This window comes from Hemitrygon akajei, chromosome 3 (genome assembly GCF_048418815.1).
Source record: "Hemitrygon akajei chromosome 3, sHemAka1.3, whole genome shotgun sequence".
NCBI classification, from domain to species: Eukaryota; Metazoa; Chordata; class Chondrichthyes; order Myliobatiformes; family Dasyatidae; genus Hemitrygon; species Hemitrygon akajei.
In genome coordinates, this window is record NC_133126.1 from 133700658 (window position 1) to 133723584 (window position 22927).

Sequence of the window (22927 nt, forward strand, 5' to 3'; positions counted from 1 at the left end):
TTGGGAAGGGAGGTCCTTTATCCGCGGTGCCGGTTTCCAGCGACAGAGAAACGACCGGGCACCGGAAGTTCCGTCTGTTTTTGAGTCCGGGCTTTGGGTCTGCTACAGGGAATTTAGTGACAATGAAACCGGCGGTAGATGAGATGTTTCCTGAAGGTGCTGGACCATATGTAGACCTGGATGAGGTGAGAGGGGAGAGGGGAGGAGGGAAGAGTTCAGTACCGGCTGGCTTTGTAGGGAGGAGGAGGAGGAGGAGGAAGAAGGGGAAGGGGAGGATTGTTCAGGGAAACTCGACAGATTTGGATGAAGCTTAGGGTCGGGAGGAGGGGAGGGGAAGGTTGGTGCGAAGAAGAGGAGTTGTCACAGGCGCAGGCTATGTGGTGCCGAAACAACAGAACCCCAGACTCAATCTACAGGGACTGGAGGAGGCATGATAATTTCTTTTTGTCATAATGATTTCCCTGCCCTATTTTATCATTCCCTGCATCCTCCCAAATGTGTGATCCTATTCCTTTCTTGCACCTGATTATTAATCTTTCCATCCTTCTGCTTAGACACGGACCTGCACTCCAGTGTGTTTTCCTTCAGCATTTTATTTCCCTTTGCCTACCTGCTGCCCCCATGGCATTGCAATTGATAAGTTTGAATTGGTTTCTTTGCGTGGATAACATCTTCCTAATACCACTGAGCAGAAAACAATAACTATTATGTACTTTAACCAACATTAAAAGAACAAACACAACTTATTCTCTTAACATTAGTGAGTCTAATTCTGTACTCCACTATAGTTTCTCATTTAAATTATAAAAACTTACATAAACTTTATATTCTCCTTATGCTGAATTTTAACGCCTCCAAACTATGGTGTTCACTTTCTTAACTTTGTTATTCCTATTCCAGCATTCTCTACAGTATATCCTGAATTCCTTTTAATGTAAACTACAATACATTCAGATCTATGCTACCAGTATAAAACCAATTCCCAGTGACATCCATTATTTCCTAAATCCTGGCACATCAATTTAGAATCAATTTTCATCTACAAATCTCTCTTGGCCTTGTGCTTATCTGTTGATGACTTGTTCCAGCATAAGAAGTCCCACATGCTCTCTATTCTCAATCTTTTCTTGAAAGTTCCCTAAGCCCATTCACAGTGCTTTCTGTCTTTTAAAAAAAAAACAACTCCGTAACTTTAGCACCTTGACCTTGTGCCACTTTATTCTGTCTCTATATGCACCAGCCCCAACACCAAGTAACTGTGTGCAGTGAGTAAAGGGTGAATGAGAAAGTTCCTCCTTTCAGTTGTCTGCATTACTCAATACCCAGTTACAAAGAAATTAGAAACTATTGTAAATTTAAGTCTAATTTTGTTATTCATGATGTGCATTATTTCTTTTTATTTTCTCCATTACTATTGTATATTCACTTTTTTTTCTAGTACACTTGTATGAATTGCGATAAATTCACACAAGTGTACTGTTATATGAATCCACATACCAAGGCATTGTTCAAGTAAATATTCTTGATATGAGAATTATTCAGTGAATATAAGCAGTTTGCTCACAAGCACAACATGATCTACCAGTTCATTCCCATGTAGGCATACTTTCAGCACGGATCTGGAATGCAATTTTTAAAAAAAAAATTCCACTAATTTAAAGCTTTCCAGTTGTTGCCCTAATGTAGATTAAATAACAGAACACAAACTCAGTTTTGAGTTTGGCGGAGAAATTAAATCAAAGAGTTCTGTAAAGTCCAGACGTTGTGTTAACTTTTTAGGCAGGGGGAAGTTCGGGACTTCTGATGGATCTTGCAGCTAATGAAAAAGCAGTTCATGCAGATTTCTTTAATGGTGAGTGATTTATCAATATTTTTTTTGCACAGTTATTGTTTATTGAGAACTTACTGTGGCCAATTGAGTATTCTGCTTTAAATATGGTTTTCAACTTTGCCCATTTTTCTTTCCACTTTATCCACATATTTTTGTTGCTTCTTTGGCCTATATTGTTCAGAATTCACACGATGCAGTGTCTAGTTCTTTTTTTAAGCTGTATTGGTGTGTGATCTCTGTTTCACATTTTATTGTAATATTCTGGAGACTCTCCGTCACGCCTTGCACTAAATGATCTTCACTTGCAAAGCTCAAGTGGCTTGTGTTTGACTGAGAGGAGGGGAAAGGTGAACATAAGCACTCAAAGAAAGCAGCAGAATAATTGCTGATGCTCTTGCCTGCAATTTTGGATTACTTGCTCTTCATCTAAGTGTAGCTGCAGTACCTCGTACTATACAGTATAACCAGCCATGTTCAAAGAAATGTTGCAGCAAAAGTTACAGTATGAAATTAATAAAAGTGGACAACAAATTTAAAAGAGAGAGCAATTAACATTTATGGATTCTGAAAGTCTTTTCCCATTTGTTTTCATATTTTCTGTTTTGCTTCTCTAGCTTTCTTGTGAAATTTCATCTTGTTTTACCCCAGTGGAAGAAACATTAATGATTCAGTTCTTAGTCATTTGACTTGAAATATTGCTCACTGCAATAGGGAAAATGGTTCTGGCTGAAATAGATTATTTATGCACAATGCAGACATCAAAATGTTGACAGTCTCAACTTTAGTAGTCATTTTCAACCGTAGCTTTGGAAATTTGCAAGTTAATTGAATTTTTCTATTAAACCTGTATTTCAAACACTTGGTATTTGTAATATAATAAAATAGGTAGAACATATTATGGAGTCATAGACTACCACAGCACAGAAACAGGCCTTTTGGCCCATCCAGTCCATGCTGCTTGATCTTTTGCCAATCTACCTGCACTATTTCCAAACCATTCAAACCTGTGTACCTATCCAAACCCCTCTTGAAATAAAGAATAAAGTTTTGATTTCCCCACATTGTTGCTTTCAGGTTTCAGTCAAATGTCTAACCTTACTTGCAATATTTTTCATTTGCTATTATGTGGATTCTGAGTAAGACTTTTAACCAAAATTTCCCACTTCAACTATTCACTTTAGCATGTTAAAACAATGAGATTTTTTACACTGGTGTCTGTGGTTAGTTTTAAACTGAGTTAAGATCTCAACCACTGTTTGAAGTAGGATTCTTGAGACGGTTGTATGAGAAATGGGTCAGAATTTGCTGCAGTAATGAACCAATAGCACTGTTTGGTGACCTTGAGAAACTGACTCAAAGATCTAATGATTTGTGTTGAGAACTATTTCTGTATTGGGTATCATTTCTTGTGGGTATTTTTTTCATTCTGCAACCTCTCCAATTATCTTGGTGGGTTCACTGTCGAGGGTCCAGGGAGCTTTTATATTCAACATAGCAGGTGAAACTTCTAGACATTAAAGGGTAGTTTTTGAGTAAGATAAACTTCTAACCAATATTTATTCAGCTTCTTGTTATAAACAGGAGCTAGTCTTCAGTTCGTAATGTCAGTGGCAAGCAATAAACAGTCTGAAGTTAAAAGGACAGCTTTGAAACCAAGAACTATCCATAGAACACAAGATGCTTACTCAGAGCACCTGGGCTGACTTCTCAAAAGCTGCACTGTAAGACAATGGGGCTTGTTTCAAACCAGACAATGTGGCTAAATTACTTAGTTCAAGGAAGCTTATAGACCAGATTTATACTAACACATAGCACATCAAATAGCTGATCTGTTAGTATTTGGAATGTTTATATATTCAGAGAATCAGCTTCAAAACATCAATTGTGCATACCTGGGAATCGTCTCTCCAGAAACTTTTAGAGTATTTGTGTATAAAGGTATCTGAAAAAATATCATATGCGTGTGAAGTCTCCAAAGTGGCAAAAAAAAACAGAAGAATGTAGAGAGCAGTCAGGCTTATTGGGAATGGTCAGGGAATAGTAAGAAGAATGACAGAAACAAAAGGTGAAGTAGAATCAATTCCTTTGCCTTTGAATTCTGCAACAGGTAATTAATTTGTCTACATCATTGGTATGTTTTTTAGCTTATAGAAATTGCATCTGTTTTGGAACCTATTTGTAACTTGGAAATCTTTTATAAGATATCCCCTGTTAGTTTGAAACGTGTTTGAAGAATTTTTTCTGGATTTAACCATCATTTTCGTCGTTATTTGGCATGTTGTATGACTTGGGTGATCATGGTCTTCCATCTGTACCGTGACTGTTCTTGGCAAAATAACTTGCCATTGCGTTCTTTTGCACAGTGTCTCCACAGACAGGTGACCCCAGCAATTATTAATAATCTGCAGATACTGTCTTCTACCTGGCGTCAAAGGTTGCATAACCAGACAAGGTATGCACTAGCTGCTGCTCATATGACCACCATTACCTGCTCCTATGGCTTCATGTGATCCTGATCGGGGGTGGGGAGTGGGGGGATGGCTGCAAACAGAAGCTACATCTTGCTTAAGGTTGACCTACAGACTACTGGAGAGTAGGAGTGTCTCACACCTCCTTTGGTAGAGACATATGTCCACCCCGCCAGCCAGGATTTAAACATGCGTCACTAAAAATAAATGAACTGTCTTTAAGCTACTTTGCTAGCTAGAAGTAACTCCTGCTTGGTAGGGAGAGGAGGGCCCACTGCTTAAATAGTGGGATTAGGCAGCTAAACTCGCCATTGAGAATAAACAGGGAAGTGAAATAGTCTTTGAAGAGTAGGTAGTTACAGTATAACCTTTTAGTGAGGGTACCCATTGCTGTCTTTATTGCATAGGGATTAATATTTTTGAGTTCAGAACATTGCGTTTAGCAAACCCAAAACCATCACTGCTGCTTTCCATAGGTTGGAAAGTAGAGCACCAAAGTTTCAAACTAAGTAATAGAACATTTACTGTACTATTTGTGTGCTGCTTTACTAAGAGTATCCCACCGATGTACTTGTTAGCTGGGTTAAGCAAATAACGATGTATTTAAAAGCTTTGTTCCAGGGAAGGTGGGATCTGTTCTGAAGGGACGGTTTACACCTGAACTGGAGCGGTACTAACATTCTTGCAGGGAAGTTTGTTAGTGCTTCTTGGGGGGGTTTAAACTAAATTTGCAGGGGGTGGGGATCCAGAATGTGAGAGAGGATAGCGAGAGGAAGAATAAAGGACAGGTGGGGACTACACGGTTCCGGAATATTAAGTGTGTAGTAGAGGAAGGTGGGGCGGAACAAGTGATAAGGAGGACTCATGTACAGAGGGATGGTCTGATGGAACATGGAGTTAAATGTGTTGAAAGAATAAGTAAATTTAGGAAGGACAACAAAATTCTAGGGGCGTATAGCCCGATGGGAGTTCAGGGAGCTGGGTTAAGCACAATAGGCAGCGATTCAAACAGAGAGAGGAGAAATGGGCTAAAAATTCTATATCTGAATGCACGAAGTGTCAGAAATAAGGCGGATGAGCTTGAAGCCCAGGTGCGAATGGGTAACTATGATGTTGTTGGGATAACGGAGACATGGCTGCAGGGAGATCAGACCTGGGAAATGAATGTACAAGGGTATACGTGCTATCGTAGGGACAGAAATGTGGGCAGAGGGGGTGGGGTGGCCCTGTTGGTGAGGAATGAGATTCAGTCCTTTGCAAGGGGGGACATAGGGTCAGGAGAAGTAGAGTCTGTGTGGATAGAACTGAGGAACAGTAAGGGCAAAAGGACCCAAATGGGTGTTGTCTACATGCCACCAAACAGTAGCATGGATATTGGGTGCAAGTTGACTAGGGAGTTAACATTGGCATGTGGCAAAGGTAATGTCGCAGTAGTTATGGGGGACTTCAACATGCAGGTGAACTGGGAGAATCAGGTTGGTGCTGGACCACAGGGTAGGGAGTTTGTAGAGTGCCTACGGGATGCATTCTTGGAACAGCTTGTACGAGAGCCGACCAGGGACAAGACTATTCTGGATTTAGTGTTATGTAATTAACAGGATTTGATAAGCGATCTCGCGGTAAAGGAGCCATTAGGAGGTAGTGATCACAATATGATAAGCTTTTATCTGCAATTTGAGAAGGATAAGGGCAGCTCGGAGGTGTCAGTGTTGCAGATGAACAGGGGAAACTATGGAGCCATGAGGGAGGAGCTGGCCAAAGTTGACTGGACGGATAGCCTAGCAGAAAAGACAGTGGAACAGCAATGGCAGGTATTCTTGGGAATAATGCACAAGGTGCAAAATCAGTTCATCCCCCAGAGAAGGAGGGATTCAAAGGGGGGAAAGGGGCCACAGTGGTTGACAAAGGAAGTCAGAGATTGCATAGCATTAAAAAAAAGGAAATATGACAGAGCTAAGGTGAGTGGGAGGACAGATGATTAGGAAGTGTTTAAGGAACAACAGAACTTAACTAAAAAGGCAATACGGGGAGAAAAAATGAGGTACGAATGCAAGCTAGCCAGGAATATAAAGGAGGATAGCAAAAGCTTTTTTAGGTATGTGAAGAGAAAGAAGATAGTTAAGAACAACGTTGGGCCCTTGAAGAATGAATTGAGTGAAATTGTTATGGGAAACAGAGAAATGGCAGAAGAATTTAATGAGTACTTTAGATCTGTTTTCACTAAGGAAGACACAAGTAATCTCCCAGATGTATGGATGGGCCAAGGACATAGGGTAACAGAGGAAATGAAACAGATTGACATTCGGAAGGAAAAGGTGATGAGTAGACTGATGGGACTGAAGGCTGACAAATCCCCAGGTCCAGATGGTCTGCACCCTAGGGTACTAAAGGAGGTGGCCCTGGAAATTGCGGATGCATTGGTAATCATTTTCCAATGTTCCTTAGATTCAGGATCAGTCCCTGAGGATTGGAGAATGGCTAATGTTATCCCACTTTTTAAGAAAGGAGGGAGGGAGAAAACAGAGAACTATCGACCTGTCAGCCTAACATCAGTAGTGGGGAAGATGCTAGAGTCCATTATTAAGGATGAAATAGTTGCATATCTAGATAGCAGTGATAGGATTGGGCCGAGCCAGCATGGATTTACCAAGGGTAAATCATGCTTGACTAATCTGTTGGAGTTTTTCGAGGATGTAACCAGGAAGTTAGATGGGGGAGATCCAGTGGATGTAGTGTACCTCGATTTTCAGAAGGCATTTGATAAGGTCCCACATAGAAGATTGGTGGGTAAAATCAAAGCTCAGGGCATCGGGGGGAAGGCATTGACATGGATAGAAAACTGGTTGGCAGATAGAAAGCAAAGGGTAGCGGTGAATGGGTGTTTCTCGGAATGGCAGGTGGTGACTAGTGGGGTGCCACAGGGCTTGGTATTGGGACCACAACTGTTTACCATTTACGTTAACAATTTGGATGAAGGCATAGAAAATAACATCAGCAAATTTGCTGATGCTACTAAGCTGGGTGGCAGTGTGACATGTGATGAGAATGTTAGGAGAATTCAGGGTGACTTGGATAGGCTGGGTGAGTGGGTAGATACTTGGCAGATGGCGTTTAATGTGAATAAGTGTGAGGTTATCCACTTTGGGAGTAAGAACAGGAAGGCAGATTATTATCTGAACGGTGTAGAGTTGGGTAAGGGAGAAATACAAAGAGATCTCGGAGTCCTTGTTCATCAGTCACTGAAGGTGAATGAGCAAGTGCAGCAGGCAGTGAAGAAGACTAATGGAATGTTGGCCTTTATTACAAAGGGAATTGAGTACAAGAGCAAGGAAATCCTCTTGCATTTGTACAGAGCCCTGGTGAGACCACACCTGGAGTATTGTGTACAGTTTTGGTCTCCAGGGTTCAGGAAGGACATCCCGGCTGTAGAGGAAGTGCAGCGTAGATTCACGAGGTTAATTCCTGGGATGTCTGGACTGTCTTACGCAGAGAGGTTAGAGAGACTGGGCTTGTACACGCTGGAATTCAGGAGATTGAGAGGGGATCTGATTGAAACATATAAGATTATTAAGGGATTAGACAATATAGAAGCAGGAAATATGTTCCAGATGCTGGGAGAGTCCAGTACCAGAGGGCATGGTTTGAGAATAAGGGGTAGGTCATTTAGGACAGAGTTAAGGAAAAATTTCTTCTTCCAGAGAGTTGTGGGGGTCTGGAATGCACTGCCTCGGAAGGTAGTGGAGGCCAATTCTCTGGATGCTTTCAAGAAGGAGCTAGATAGGTATCTTATGGATAGGGGAATCAAGGGATATGGGGACAAGGAAGGAACCGGGTATTGATAGTAATTGATCAGCCATGATCTCAAAATGGCGGTGCAGGCTCGAAGGGCCGAATGGTCTACTTCTGCACCTATTATCTATTGTCTATTGTAAAGAAGCATGGTCAACTAAAAAAAATGAACTTATTAAACATTCAAACATTTGGAATGCTCATGTGTTTTGTTTTGGGTTCATGGCTGGTCAGTGGAATTTGGCTTTCACTTTGCTTTTCTAGAAATGACCCCTGTGAGAAAATAAATTTCCCAGGGAAATATAATAACCAGCGGAGCAATTTTTCAGTGCGTTCATGACTTGAATGTTTAATTGCAAGTGGTACTGTTCACAACTAGAGGGCAGATGCTGCTTTTCGAACTGCAAGGTTCAGGGAAATATTTATGCATTACTTTTGTTAAGAAAGTAATTTAAGTTGCAGAAGTTTAAAATTGATTTTCAATTGCAGTTTCAAAATGTAAATATTTATTGAAATTGTCAGGTTCCCTATAATTTCAGATCCAATACTTGTAGCAAAAAAACAAAATGCTGGAGGAACTCAGCCAGTCATGCAAAATCTGTGGTGGGAAATGGATAGTCAACATTTCAGGTCGAGTTCCTTTATCCAGATGCCCACTACACTCCACAGATGCCACCTTACCCTCTGAGTTCAAGGATTTTTGCTCCAGATTCTATCATCTGCATTTTCTTGTGACCTAATACTGATATCCGGAAATCCAAAGCTAGGTATGATAGCTACATAGTGAAGCATGGAATCAGCTCTGATTGTGGCCAGATTTCAAACTAATAATACCATAAGACAAAGGAGCAGAACTAGGATGTTTGGCCCATTGAGTCTGCTCCTCCATTCAATCATGGCTGAATCTTTTTTTTACCTCCTCTGCCCCACTCCCTGGCCTTCTCCCAGTAACTTTTGGTGCCGTGTCAGTCAAGAACCTGTCAGTCTCTGCCTTAAGTACACTCAATGACTTGGCCTCCTCGGCTGCCTGCGGTAACAAATTCCACAAATTCACCACCTTCTGGCTAAAGAAATTTTCGCATCTCTGTTTTATATGGGTACCCCTCTATCCTGAGGCTGAGTGCTCTTGTCCTGGACTGCCCCCCCCCCCCCCCGGGAGCATCCTTTCCACATCTACTTTGTCTAGGCCTTTCAATATTCGAAAAATTTCAATGAGATCCTCCCTCATCCTTCTAAATTCCAGCTTGTGCAGACATTGAGCCATCGTAAGTTCAACAACTATTTCATTTCTTGAATCATCCTTATGAACCTCCTCTGAACTCTCTCCAATGCAAGCACATCGTTTCTTAGAAACAGAACCCCAAACTGTTCACAGTACTCAAGGTGAGGCCTCAGCAGTGCCTTATAAAGCCTTAGCGTCACATCCCTGCTCTTGTATTCTAGACTTCTTGAAATGAACGCTAACGTTGCATTTGCCTTCCTTACCATTGACTCAACCTTCAAGTTAACCTTTAGGCTGTTCTGTACAAGGACTCCCAAGTCCCTTTGCATCTCAGTTTTTTGGATTTTCTCCATGTTTAGAATTTAAAAAAATTTATTTCTACTGCCAATGTACATGACCATGCATTTTCCAGCAATGTATTTCATTTGCCACTTTCTTGCTCATTTTCCTAATCTGTCCAAGTCTTTTTGCAGCCTACCTGTTTCCTCAACACTACCTGTGCCTCCATCGGTCTATAATTTCCTTTCTGCTACCTTCCTCCTTTCTTAAAGAATGGAGTAACATTTGTAATTTTCCAGTTCGCTGGCACCATGCCAGACTCCAATGATTTTTTGAAAGATCCATTTCAATTGCTTCCAGAATCTCTACCACTACCTCTTTTAGAACCCTTGGGTGCAGTTCATCTGGTCCAGGTGACTGGTGTATCCCTAAGGTCTTTCAGCTTTTTGAACACCACCTCCCCTGTAACAGTAACTACACCCACTTCTCTTTCTTTACACACTACAACATCAAGCATACTGTGTGTCTTCCGCAGTAAAGACTGATGCAAAATACTCAGTTTAGTTCATCTGCCATCTCCTTGTCTCCTGTTATTATTTCTTCAGCCTTATTTTCTAGTGGACATATATCCACTCTCATCTCTCTTATATTTGACATACCTGAAGAAGATTTTACTATCCACTTGATATTGTTTGCGAGCTTGCTTGCATATTTCATCTTTTCCCTCTTGATTCTTTTAGTTGCTCTCTGTAGGTTTCTAAAAGCTTCCTGATCCTCTATCTTCCCGCTAATTTGTGCTTTGTTACATGTCCTCTCTTGATTTTTTTTACAATAGCTTTTACTTCCCTTGTAAGCCATGGTTGTAATATTTTGTCATTTGAGTATTTCTTTGTTTTTGGAATACATTTATCCAGCACCACCTTCATTTTCTCCAGAAACTCACGCCATTACTGCTCTGCTGTCATCCCTGCCAGCATTTCCTTCCAATTTACTTTTGCCAAAACCTCTCTCATACTCTCTCACTGTAATTTCTTTACTCCACTGAAAAAGTGCAATGTCAGACTTTACTTTCCCCCTGTCAAATTTCAAGTTGAATTCAATCATCTGCCTCTTAAGGGGTCTTTTACCTTAAACTCCCTAATTGCCTCAGGTTCATTACATAACACTGAATCCAGTACAGCTGATCCCCTGGTAGGCTCAACAACAAACTGCTCTAAAAAGACATCAGAGGCATTCAACAAACTCACTCTCTGGAGAATATCTCTCATGAATATTATAACATTGCCCCTTCACATGCCTTTTCTATTTCCCGTTGTAATCTATGGTCCACATCCCAGCTACTGTTGGGAGGCCTGTATATAACTGCATTGGGGTCCTGTTGCTCTTGCAGTTTTTTAACTCAACCCACAAGGATTCAACATCTTCTGATCCTATGTCACATCTTTCTACTGATTTGTTACCATTCTTTACCAGCAGTGCCACACCTACCTCTGCCTACCTTCCTATCCCTCAATGTGTAACCTTGGACATTCAGCTTCCAACTACAACCATCCTTCAGCCATGATTTATTGATGTCCATAACATCATACCTGACAATCTGTAATAGTGCACAAGATCATCCACCTTGTTCCTGCACTGCACTGAGATGTAACACTTGCTACCGCTTTTGAATCTGCATCCCTAATGCACTGATACTCACCCTGCTGGCTGTAATTTTGTCCCGTCATCTGCTTGCCCTTTCTGACAGTCTGACTGCATGCTACCTTTGCTTTTTTACCATCTGTCCTTCCTGAGTCCCTTCACTCTGGTTCCCACCCCCCTGCCAAATTAGATAATGCTTCAGTAGGTAATAAAAGTCAATTGCTGGAGATCTGAAATAAAATCAGAAAGTGCTTGAAAATGTTCATTAGGTCAGGCAACATCTTGAATAAATGCCATTGATGCTTCTGATTGTTGTCGGAGAGAATGGTAAAATATCATTGTTCACAGCAGAACCCCCACCCAGAGATGAAATGAATGAGAATACAGAACCTTCATGCAACATTTTTTAACTTGTACTAGCCATCTTGCAGCCTCTTGAGTTACAGTTTTAACTTTTATTTAACTCCGCCATTCTGTTAGCATTGTTTTATGTGTTCAGTATTTTAATTTGTCTTGAGTCACAGTTGTCTACTATTGACATGCTGAGTTCACCACTTAGATCTTATCCTTTTGAAGATCTGCACCTACCGCTCTGGGTATTTAAACACAATACTTGCCTCATAAATCTCTTAAATTTCCCACTCTCGCCTTAAAGCTATGCCTTCTAGTATTTGACATTTGCACCCTGGGATAAAGACCCTACTGTCAACCTTGTCTATACTTACATTTATAAACTTTTGTGTTTTAGTTTTTCGTTTGTTTTGAGTCACAGTTGTGTACAGTGAGTATGGTCATTTGGCAGAAGCCAATTTCCACTCACTCTGTGCAAGCTCACGAAGTAGAGCCTTTGCATGCAGCATTTAGAAGTCTTTAAATTTGCAATTTAAAACATGCCACGTTTTAGCCACTAGAAGTATCCTTTCCATGATATGAAGTGTGTTTAGAGGGAACTTTGTTAGCTGAGGCTTGAACCTCCTTTGTGGTTCTTCCAGACCAATTAGATTAGAACATAGGACAGTACAGCATGGGAATCTGCCTTTCAGCCCACAGTCATGATACTAGTTTAAATGAATCCCACCTCCCTGCACAATGTCTTTATCCCACCATTCTCTGCCTGTTCATTGCCTAAGTGTTTCTTAAACATAGCTATCATATCTGCTTTCAAAACATCCTCTGATACCACGTTTTTATGTACCTGTCACTCTGTATAAAAACAAATTCTTCATGAGTGTCACTTAAATTTTCCCCTCTCACCTGAAAGCTATGCCTTCTTGTATTTGATATTTGCACACTGGGGGAGAAAGACTGGCTGTCTACCTTACCTATGCTTCTCATAAGTTTATAAACTTTAAACCAGTTCTCTCCTTGGTCTTAGCTGCTCCAGAGAAAACAATACACATTTCTCCAGCCTCTTCTTTCAGCTAATACTCTAATGCAGGCAACATCCTGGTTAACCACGTCTGCACCCTCTGCAAGCCTCCACATCCTTCCTGTAAGGCAGTGACCAGAACTGCACACAGTACTGCAAATGTAGCCAGACCAAAGTTTTATACAGCTGTAACATGACTTCTCAATTGTTATAGTCAACACCCTGACTAAATGAAAGCAAATATGCCATTTGCAACCTTTATGCTACCCTGTCTATTTGTGTTGCCACTTCCAGGGAGTTATGGACTTGTACCCCAAGATCCTTCTGTGCATTAATGCTCCTTGTGCTCCTGCCTTTAACTGTATACTTTCTCTTACATTTGACCTTCAAGACTGCATCACCTTGTATTTGTTTGGATTGAAGTCCATATGTCATTTTTTGTGCACATTTCTAACTGTTCAATCCTTTGACAACCTTTTTCAGTATCCATAACTTTACCAGATTTGTGTAATCACAGACTTTGCTAAGTTGCCCACCTATATGAATCATTATCATAAGTAACAGAGGTTTTGGCACTGATCTCTGTGGAACATTTCTAGACAGTGACCTCCAGTTAGGATAACACCCCTTCATTGCTACTCTCTACCTTCTGTGGCAAAACCAGTTTTGAATCGACTATGCCAAGTTCCCATTGATCGTATTTGTCTTAATTTACTGGATAATAAATAAACTTCCTCAATAATATTAGTATACTCTGGATACTGTTTAGAGGGATGACCAATTAGGGGAAAGTCATAGTGACCAGGTCTCAGGCACTGAATCTGGCTCTGTGGCTTGGGGGGGGGGGGGGGGGCGGGGGTAGAAGAGGACCACAGTATTGATAGGTGAATCCATTGTTGGAGGACCAGACAGTAGATTCAGTGGACCTGAAAGAGATACTGGATGGTACATTGTTTCCCATTGCCTGCGCCAGGGACGTCCTAGATCGGGTCATCAAAGAGGGAGGGTGAACAGCCGAAAGTCATGGTACATATTAGCACTAGGGTTTTGAAGAGAGAATATAGCGTGTTAGGTAGAATGCTGAAAAGGAGGTACTAATCTCTGGATTGCTGCTTGTGCTATGTGCCAGTGAGGGTAAGAATAGGATGATTTGGCTGAGGAATTGGTGCAGGGGGCAGGGTTTCAGATTTTTGGATCACTGGGGTCTCTTTTGGCGAAGGTATGATCTATTCAACAAGGATATGTTACACCTGAACTGGGAGTGGGGGCGTGAATGTCATTGCAGGCAGCTTTGCTGAGCAGTTGGTTAAAACTAATCTGGTAGGGAGATGTGATAGGCTGTGGTTGGGGCATTTGGTATATAAGCAGAAGCAGTACGTCATGAGACTGTGAGGAAGACCTTCTTCATTGCTGCTGCTGCTGTGAGGTCCGGGTCTCTGCTGGGAAGAACAGGCCCTCAGTCCTCAGGGTCAAGTTGACAATGGCCATTGGCGGGGCCGTCTTAATACGCTCGGCAGAGGATGGTGCTCGGAGAAGCTGTACGGGAGGGGATGGTCGGAGGCTCGAAGGTTCAATCGACTCGGAGTCCGCTGCGATCAGGTCGCTTTCATTGTGTGCTGTGTCTGTGAGGCTGAGTCCGGCGGCACTTTTATTGTGTGCTGCGTCTGCGAGGCTGAGTCAAGTGGCGCCGTGGAAGTCCATAGCGGGGGTATTCCCTTCTGCCACCGGCGTGAGATGACGAGTCTATTGGGACCCTGAGGACTTGTGGAAACTGTGTGGTGGTTTCTTTCGAACTTATAGTCTTTTAACATCTTTGGACTATTTTTACTGTGCTCATGGTCTTTTTTTTATTAATTATGCTATTGTTGGCACTGTTGTAACTATGTGGTTTTGTGCAGGTCTTGTAGCTTTAGTTTTTGGTCTTGTTTGTCTGGTGGATTTGGAGCTCCTTTCCGGGGAACACGCTAGACGGTAGCGCGATATTAATACGCAGCAGCCTCTCCGGACTCTGGATTGGGATTTGCCAAACGTTATGTGGATTTTCTGGTATAGTCTGTTTTGTCATGCATTTTTGTGATAACATTCTGGAGGAACGTTGTCTCATTTTTTAACTGCATTGCATTTGTGGTTTCTAAATGATAATAAACTGAATCTGAAGAATAGACAGATGATAGGGAAAACTTTCAGTCAGTGGGGTGAGTTGCAGTGTGACAGGGGAGCAAAATTGAAAAGAGTGATGAATACAGGATTGAAGGTCCTGTATGCATTTTACGGAATAAAGTAGATCTTGTAGCACAGTTAGAGATTAATAGGTATGATGATGTGGTTATCACTGAATCATGGCTGAAAGATCATAGTTGGGAGCTTAATAGCCAAGGATGCACATTGTATCAAAAAGACAGGCAGGTAGGCAGATGGTTTGGGGTGACTTTGTTGGTAAAAAAAAAGAAATCAAGTGCTTAGAAAGAGGTGACATAGGATCGGAAGAGGTAGAATCCTTGTTAGTAGAGCTGAGAAACTGCAAGGGTAAAAAGACCCTGATAAGAGTTACACAGTATACAGGGCTTGAAGCAGTGGCCAGGATGTGGGTTACAAATTACAATGGGAGATAAAAAAGACATGCGAAAAGGACAATGTTACAATAGTCATGGGGGATTTCGGTATGCAGGTAGGTTAGGAAAATCAAGTTGATGCTGGATCCCGAGTGAGGGAATTTGTAGAATACCTATGAGATGGCTTTTTAGAGCAGCTTATGGTTCAGTCTGCGAGGAAAAAGGCAATTCTAGATTGGGTATTGTGTAATGAACCAGACTTGATTAGGGAGCATAAGGTAAAGGAGTCCTTCGGAAGCAATAATCATACTATGATAGAATTCACCCTAGTGTTTGAGAGGGAGAAGATAAATTCAGATGTATCAGTATTCCAGTGGAGTAAAGGGATTACAGAAGCACGAGAGAGGAGCTGGTCAAAGTTGATTGGGTGGGGACACTAGGAGAGATGTAACGGCAGAACAGCAATGGCTGGAGTTTTGGGGAGCAATTCCGAAGGTGCAGGATAGTGACATCCCATAGAAGTAGTAATATTATAAAGGGAATATCACACAACTGGCTGACAAGGGAAGTTGAAAACAGTATAAAAGCAAAAGATAGGGCATATAAGATAGCACAACTCAGTGGGAAGTTAGAGGATCAGGAAGCTTTTAAAAACCAACAGAAGGCAACTTAAAAAGCTGTTAGGAGGGAAGAGATTAAATATGAAGGTAAGCTAGCCAATAATATAGAAGAGGATCTAAAAAGTTTTTCAGATGTGTAAAGAGTAAAAGAGAGGTGAGAATGGATATTGGACCTCTGGAAAATGACGCTGGAGAAGTAGTAATGGGGTCAAAGAAATGGCATAAGTATTTTGTATCAGTTTTCACTGTGGAAGATACAAATGGTGTGCCAGAAGTTCAATTGTGTCAAGGAACAGAAGTGAATGTAGTTGCTATTACTAAGAAAGTACTTGAGAAGTTGAAAGGTCTGAAAGTAGATAAGTCAGCTAGACCAGATGGACTGCATGTGTGGGTTCTGAAAGAGTTATAAGCTGATAAGATTGTGGAGATATTAGTAATGATCTTTCAAGAATCACCGGATTCTGGAATGGTTCCAGAGGTCTGGAAAATTGCAAATGTCATTGCTCTCTTTAAGAAGAAAAGGGCAGGAAGGAGATTATAGGCCAGTTAGCCTGACTTAAGTGGTTAGGAAGATGTTTCAGTCCATTATTTAGGAGGTTGTTTCAGAGCACTCAGACACATGATAAAATAGGCTGAAATTAGCATGGGTTCCCCTGGTGGAAATCCTGCCTGACAAATCTGTTGGAATTTTTTGAGGAGATAGCAGTCAGCATAGACAAAGGAAAAAGTCTGTGGATGTTGTTCATTTGAATTTTCAGAAGGCCTTTGAAAAATTGCCACGTATGAGGCTGCAAAAGAAGATAAGATCCTGTAGTGTTAAAAGGAAAGGTACTAGGATGGATAGGATGGCAGGGGGCAAAGAGTGAGAATAAAGGGGGCCTTTTCTGTTTGGCTGCTAGTGACTAGTGTGTTCTGCAGAGGTTGGTGTTGGGTCCACTTCATTGTATGTCAGTGATTTTGATGAGGGAATTGATGGCTTTGTGGCCAAATTTGCAGATGATATGAAAATAGGTGGAGGAGTAGGTGAGGAAGCAGGGGGTCTGCAGAGGGACAGACTGATTATCAGAATGGGCAAAGAAATGGCAGACAGAATATAGTGTTGGTGGAAGGAATAAAGGTCTAGAATAAGGGAAAATAGTCAAAAATCAGAGGTACAAAGAAACTTGAGAGTTGCAAAGGTTAACTTACAGGTTTAGCTGGTGGTAAGGATGACAAATGCAGTGTTAGCATTCTTTTCAAGAGGATTGGAATATAAAAGCAATGATGTATTGCTGAGACTTTATAAGGTATTGGTCAGACAGTAGTTGGAGTATTGTGAGCAGTTTTGGGCCTCTTATCTAAAAGGGATGTGCTGACATTCGAGAGGGTCCACAGGAGATTCACTAGAGTTATTCTGAGAATGAAAAGCTTAATGTTTGAGGAGCTGCTGATGGCTCTGGTCCTGTAGTTGCTGGAGTTTAGAAGAATGAGGGAGGATCTCATTGAAAGCTATGGAATGCTGAAAGGCTTAGATGAAGTGGATGTGGAGAGGGTGTTTTCTATAGTGGGGGAGTCTAGGGCTAAAGGACCTATAGCAGGACGTCCATTTAGAACAGAGACGAGGAAGAATTTCTTTATCCAGAGGGTGATGAATATGTGGGATTCATTGACACAGACAGCTGTGAAGGCCAAGTCAGGGTGTCAGAAAGTTACAGAGAGAATACGGTTGAGAGGGATAATGAATCAGCTGTGATGAAATGACAGATCAGATTTGATGGGCCAGACAGCGTAGTTTTATGGGCTAATGGATCATCTTATCACAAAGGACCTTGTCAAAAGCTTTATTAAAGTACACGTATATGACATTCACTACCCTACCTACATCAATCATCTATGTCACCTGCTCCACACAAAGTTATGCTATCTGTAGAATAGAGAACATTATCACAGATTAACCTTCACTCTGAAACTTTGTTTGATAATTGTGAAATACACTTGTTTTATTTTGTGTATCTATTTATTTTTATATCATTCATTATCTCAATTGTAATTAAACCTGACTAGAAAAATATGTGCATTGAAATAATTTCTTGCTTGTAGGATTGGAAATTACTTGTTGCTTTATCTAAATCTAGGCTTCAAACAAATTTGTGCAGCAGGACTTGTATTCTGTGCTATAGCTCCCTTCATTAAAACCCCAATTTATTGTCGGCTCCTTGCGCATTTTCCATCTGTGCTGGGTTGAGCGTCGAGCTAGCAACTCAGCCTCATAAAATAGACGAATGATAAAGGAATGGCAAGGTTGTCACCCAATGCACCAAACAAGGTGTGAGGAGGAACTTTACCTTTTTTTACAAAGGAAATTATATGGTTGCATTAAAATTGTTAACTTATCCAGAAATCTTCAATATACAATGAAATATCTTGAGGTAGCACAGTTCCTGTTGTTTTGAATCTATTTTAGGTTATTATGGTCACCTTTTATGTTTTGTTTATGGTTCCAGGAGGAGGTGTAGTGATCCAACATCAAATTGTGTGCAGCTGGGAATATTATAATGTGGCAGTAACTAACCTTTAACGATCTCTCCCAAATTTAGCTTTGCTTAAATTACTTGCAGGTTCCACTAGGAACTTGTGTACAGTGCAAATTATTCTGTGATTTCTGTGAAAGTATGGATACATCATGGTTGCATTGTATTTGCATGCCACAATAAAGAATTTTCAAGTTTTTAACTGAATGAAGCAGTGATGTTCAAAGAAATTTCAACAAGATAATTCCTGTACATGTATCTGAGAAGTTATTAGATGTGGCTGGATATACTTTTAATTTCTTTAGCTTGCATCTGTAAGTAAACTACTCACAGTGAAGTCCTTTTACTTGCATAATATTTTAGAATACAGGTTTCCCCTGCTATCCAAAGGCAGAGTGTTCCTATGAACCTGTTTGTAAGCTGAAATGTTGTAAAGTGAAGAAGCAATTACCATTAATTTGTATGGGGAAAATTTTTGAGCGTTCCCAGACCCAAAAAATAACCTACCAAATCAAACCAAATAACACATAAAACCTAAAATAATACGAACGTATAGTAAAAGCAGGAATGATATGATAAATATACAGCCTATATAAAGTAGAAATATTGTGTGTACAGTGTAGTTTCACTTATCAAAATCGGGAAGACAGCAAGTGAAAATCGATTTGAAGAAAAAAAAACGGAACATACACACATACCTACATACATGCGTACACAACTGCCCGCACAAGGCTTCATGGTAGTCTTTCTCGGGGTAAACACACATATAAAGCGAGCGTCTTTTTTTCATAAAAGCGAAAATCCTCTTTGGTTAGCGAAAACAAGTACTAATGTAGGTCTTCCGTAACAGCAGGCTGTCATAAAGCGAACGTTTGAAAAACGGGGGCCACCTGTACTGATTCACTTCAATAACCTTGATGGAATGTATGAATTAGTTTGCACTGACAGGCTTTGCAGTTTGAAGAGAGGAAGTGCCCATTATAAAGAACATTCCTCTTGTTCAATGATTAAGTGGGCTTTTATGTATCACCATCCTTCTGGTTATAGAGATGTCTAATTGCCAGTTTAAGTTTATTCTGTTCTTTAGAATCTTGCAGACATAAATTTTGATGCAATATTCCTTGTTAGTTTTTTTTTGTTTTTTGAAGCCAGTGGTGCTGTAGCATTGCACTGAGCTCCACTGGCACCTACGTAGAGAACAGGTGTACATAGAGTTTGCTCTACTTCAGGTTTATACTACCTTTTACACACAGGTTTGCAGTACTTTCAAACAGCCAATCTGAAGTCTACAATTGCTAATTTTGACAAGTATGGGTACATTTGAAATTGGAAAGAAGGATCTGATTATTTTATGCCTTTGCTTGTTGGGCCATGATATAGATATCAAAATTCACAAAAACAACCAGCAAACCTGTCCAAAACTCTTTTATAAGTTTGGTATTGAACTGTGATAACAGGCTGTTTTGAGAACAAGGAGCTGAGATCTACTTCAGATACTTAGAATGGCGTTGTAGAAATTGATGTGACTTAAAAGGCCTCAATTGGTTTCAAAGTGCTGATTTTTGAACCAATGAATTTTGAACAGGAAATTCTTTAGTGGCCAAAACTGCAAGTTTCTTGCTGTTATCTAAGTGTGTCCCTATGTACATTGATGTTCTTCCCGAATAGGATTCTATATTGAAAAAAAATTTTCAGCCTCATATTTTCTGACATGGACATAGTTCTATAATTTATGGAGAACTACAGAAGGTTGAACTTCTATATGGGATTGGCCTTATTTCTCATATTCTTAAATCCACTTAAGGCAGTGTGTTAAAGCTATATGTCCTTAAACAACTTTATTGAAATCCTACACTAAAGTATAGAGTTTTAATCTCTGCTTCCATTTTGACATCAATTGGAGTACTAAATTAAATTTGGTTCTTGCAAAAAGTGGCAAAAGTCTTACAAGGGTAGGAAAATTGAGAACACCTTGCACAACTGAATTTTGTCTACTGACAGTCATTGCTAAAAAATTGTGGTGAGGCAGGAAGCCAAGCCTTGAAGTCACTTGAGTTGCAGTTTATATTCATTCCTACAGTGGATTCTTTTTGATTTAAAAAAAAGCCAAATGCCTTCACACCATTTTCTGGCTCTCCCACCATCACCATGTTTTTGTCTTCTGAAGTTAGTGTATGCTATCTCAGTTAGTTAGATTTCTCGGTTTGAACCTACAACACAAATATTCTCAATCAACATTTAACATGTACAGTTGTTCAAGGTATTTCTTGCAATGACATTGAGCTGCAAATATAAATACTCTAATGGCCAATTCTAACAAATCAATTGCCACTGCTGGTGACCTAGCGTGGATTGTTACCCTTGTATGATGCGCCTTCCAGTTGATCCAATAATAATGTTGATGAACTGTATTAGCCTTATTAGCCTTTATTAGCAATGAACAAAACATACAATCTTGAAACGATGAAATTAAGCCTTCAGCAAAAGATATGACATCCGCTGGTCCCCGGAACTTAACTACTCGAAGTAAAGCAGGAATACATACCGGTAACTTATTCCCTTTGGATTTACCACATTTCACCCAAGTGACTAACTACCACAATAAACATAATAAATGTGCAGCAAGAATACAATGCAGATAGAAAACTGATGCTTGACAGGTAATCAAACACATAGTTAAATTGAGGATTTATAACTTCCCTTGACAGAATAGAAGGTGTTTAGAAAGTGTACATTCTATAACTGGAGACCTGTCAGTGGTGGAGCAATAACATAGGGTTTGTGAAGTGGCCAGAATTTGTTCAGTGAAGGGGTCCAAGAGCATTGGAGGACTCAGTTACAAGATACAGTAATTATTCGATTTGCTCAGTCTGAAAATTGTGACTACAGGTGATGTGCAAAATGCCATGGTCTACACTGAGGGAAGATTGGTTGATTTTAAATTAATCTGCTTATACGTGTCCTAGCAATGCATAGTTGGTACCTGGATTGAGAAAAGCTTGGTCCTTCATATAAGTAATTCCAAAACATTTCTTGGATTCTTGAATTCAGATATTACTCCAGATTGGCATTCACACTGTTTTATTTTGATCATATACTCTACCAGTCCTATTACTCAAGATAGGAAGTAATGTGAGTTCTTTTGGTGTCATCAAGCATATTTTCTTGTGTGAATGAGGGAATGTTAGTTTCATGGTAGGGAAGTGTTCTGAGGAAAATTGTCTATCATTTTCAACAGATGAGTTTGGTGAGTATGTAAAATTAACAGGAAGGAAAGGAAGGTTGTAGAGAAAAACTAACTTTTTCAGGATATTAATGTGCCTTCTTTAAACTTTAGATTTTGAAGACCTCTTTGATGACGATGATATTCAGTGATTCATTCTCCTTGCTTCATCCAAGCTTCAACTATAAAGGAGGAAAGAAAGTGGGCAACACCTCAGCACATTTACATACATGAAAATATCATCAAAATCCTACGAGTGGATTTCATTTCTTGTGTTAAAAATGTAAATTCATTATATTAAATTAACAACGTTCTGTGTATTTCTGTAAAATATACTTGAAACTTCTGTAATTTGTGTTTCCTTACAATAACTAATAAATTTGTAGTTTCACCTGGAGTGAAAATCTGTGTCCTAGTCCTAATCACAGTTCTAATATGATTGAAGGATTGAGTTTTTAAAAACACATGTTAGGGTACACAATTTAATGAAATAATTTAAGTCTGACTTGGTTCCAGTGATAAAATTTGTTAATTTTGTACAAAGATTTACATTAGTATAATGTACTTTGTTCAAAAATATGTGATTAGGCAAATTCCCAGAGCTGTGAAAAATATGGGTAAACTTAGTGGGGGCTTCCAATTTTTATTCCCAAAGTTTCACTCTGATGCTGAGTGCACAGCATTGAACACAAGGTTATCACACCATCTAACTTGCTCTAATGTCAAAAAGATATCTTCTCAATAATCAGCTGGCACTGAGCTATTTCATTTTGTTTTCATTTGTGGAAATTGCTCTTTTCTCCAAACCTGCACACTGGGCTTGATTTTTTTAAAAAAATATTGCATAGTATTTACAGCGGAGAAAGAAGCCACTCAGCCGATCCTGGGGCTTACTTATGCAATTCCATAAAAAACCATTGTGTAGTGTTACCTCCTTTTCATGTTGTGCTGTTTGTCTCAACCAATCTTTATGGTAAGCTTCTACCTTCTAATCATACCTGAATGAAGACACTTCTCCTGAGTTCCTTTTTAGATATGTTTTAACAATCTATTTGTAGCCCTAGTAATTTATATTTCCTCTTGTGATGAATTTGTTTATAACTAGACCTGGCTGTAAAGACATAATTAAATAAGATTTTTAACATTGGATTTTCTTGGATTAATAACCATATAACCATATAACAATCACAGCACGGAAACAGGCCATTCCGGCCCTCCTAGTCCGTGCCGAACTCTTAATCTCACCTAGTCCCACCTACCCGCACTCAGCCCATAACCCTCCACTCCTTTCCTGTCCATATACCTATCCAATTTTACCTTAAATGACACAACTGAACTGGCCTCTACTACTTCTACAGGAAGCTCATTCCACACAGCTATCACTCTGAGTAAAGAAATACCCCCTTGTGTTTCCCTTAAACTT

General features: G+C 40.1%; 1 protein-coding gene across 1 annotated transcript; it reads left to right on the forward strand.

The window, feature by feature from the left end:
* Nucleotides 1-32: 32 nt before the first annotated feature.
* On the forward strand, nt 33-21908 carry cops9 (COP9 signalosome subunit 9). Its single transcript, XM_073040844.1, has 3 exons — nt 33-185; nt 1780-1852; nt 21619-21908. Exons 1-3 carry the CDS (start codon nt 123-125, stop codon nt 21654-21656), a joined length of 174 nt encoding a protein of 57 aa, XP_072896945.1. The 5' UTR covers nt 33-122; the 3' UTR covers nt 21657-21908.
* Nucleotides 21909-22927: the final 1019 nt, after the last annotated feature.

What these genes read in the sequence shown, in the direction of transcription:
- cops9 (XM_073040844.1), top strand. Translation starts at nt 123, where the DNA reads ATGAAACCGGCGGTAGATGAGATGTTTCCTGAAGGTGCTGGACCATAT. An exon ending in CATATGTAGACCTGGATGAG is followed by an intron (nt 186 to 1,779) that starts GTGAGAGGGGAG and finishes TTAACTTTTTAG; the next exon opens with GCAGGGGGAAGTTCGGGACT. An exon ending in TCATGCAGATTTCTTTAATG is followed by an intron (nt 1,853 to 21,618) that starts GTGAGTGATTTA and finishes TTTAAACTTTAG; the next exon opens with ATTTTGAAGACCTCTTTGAT.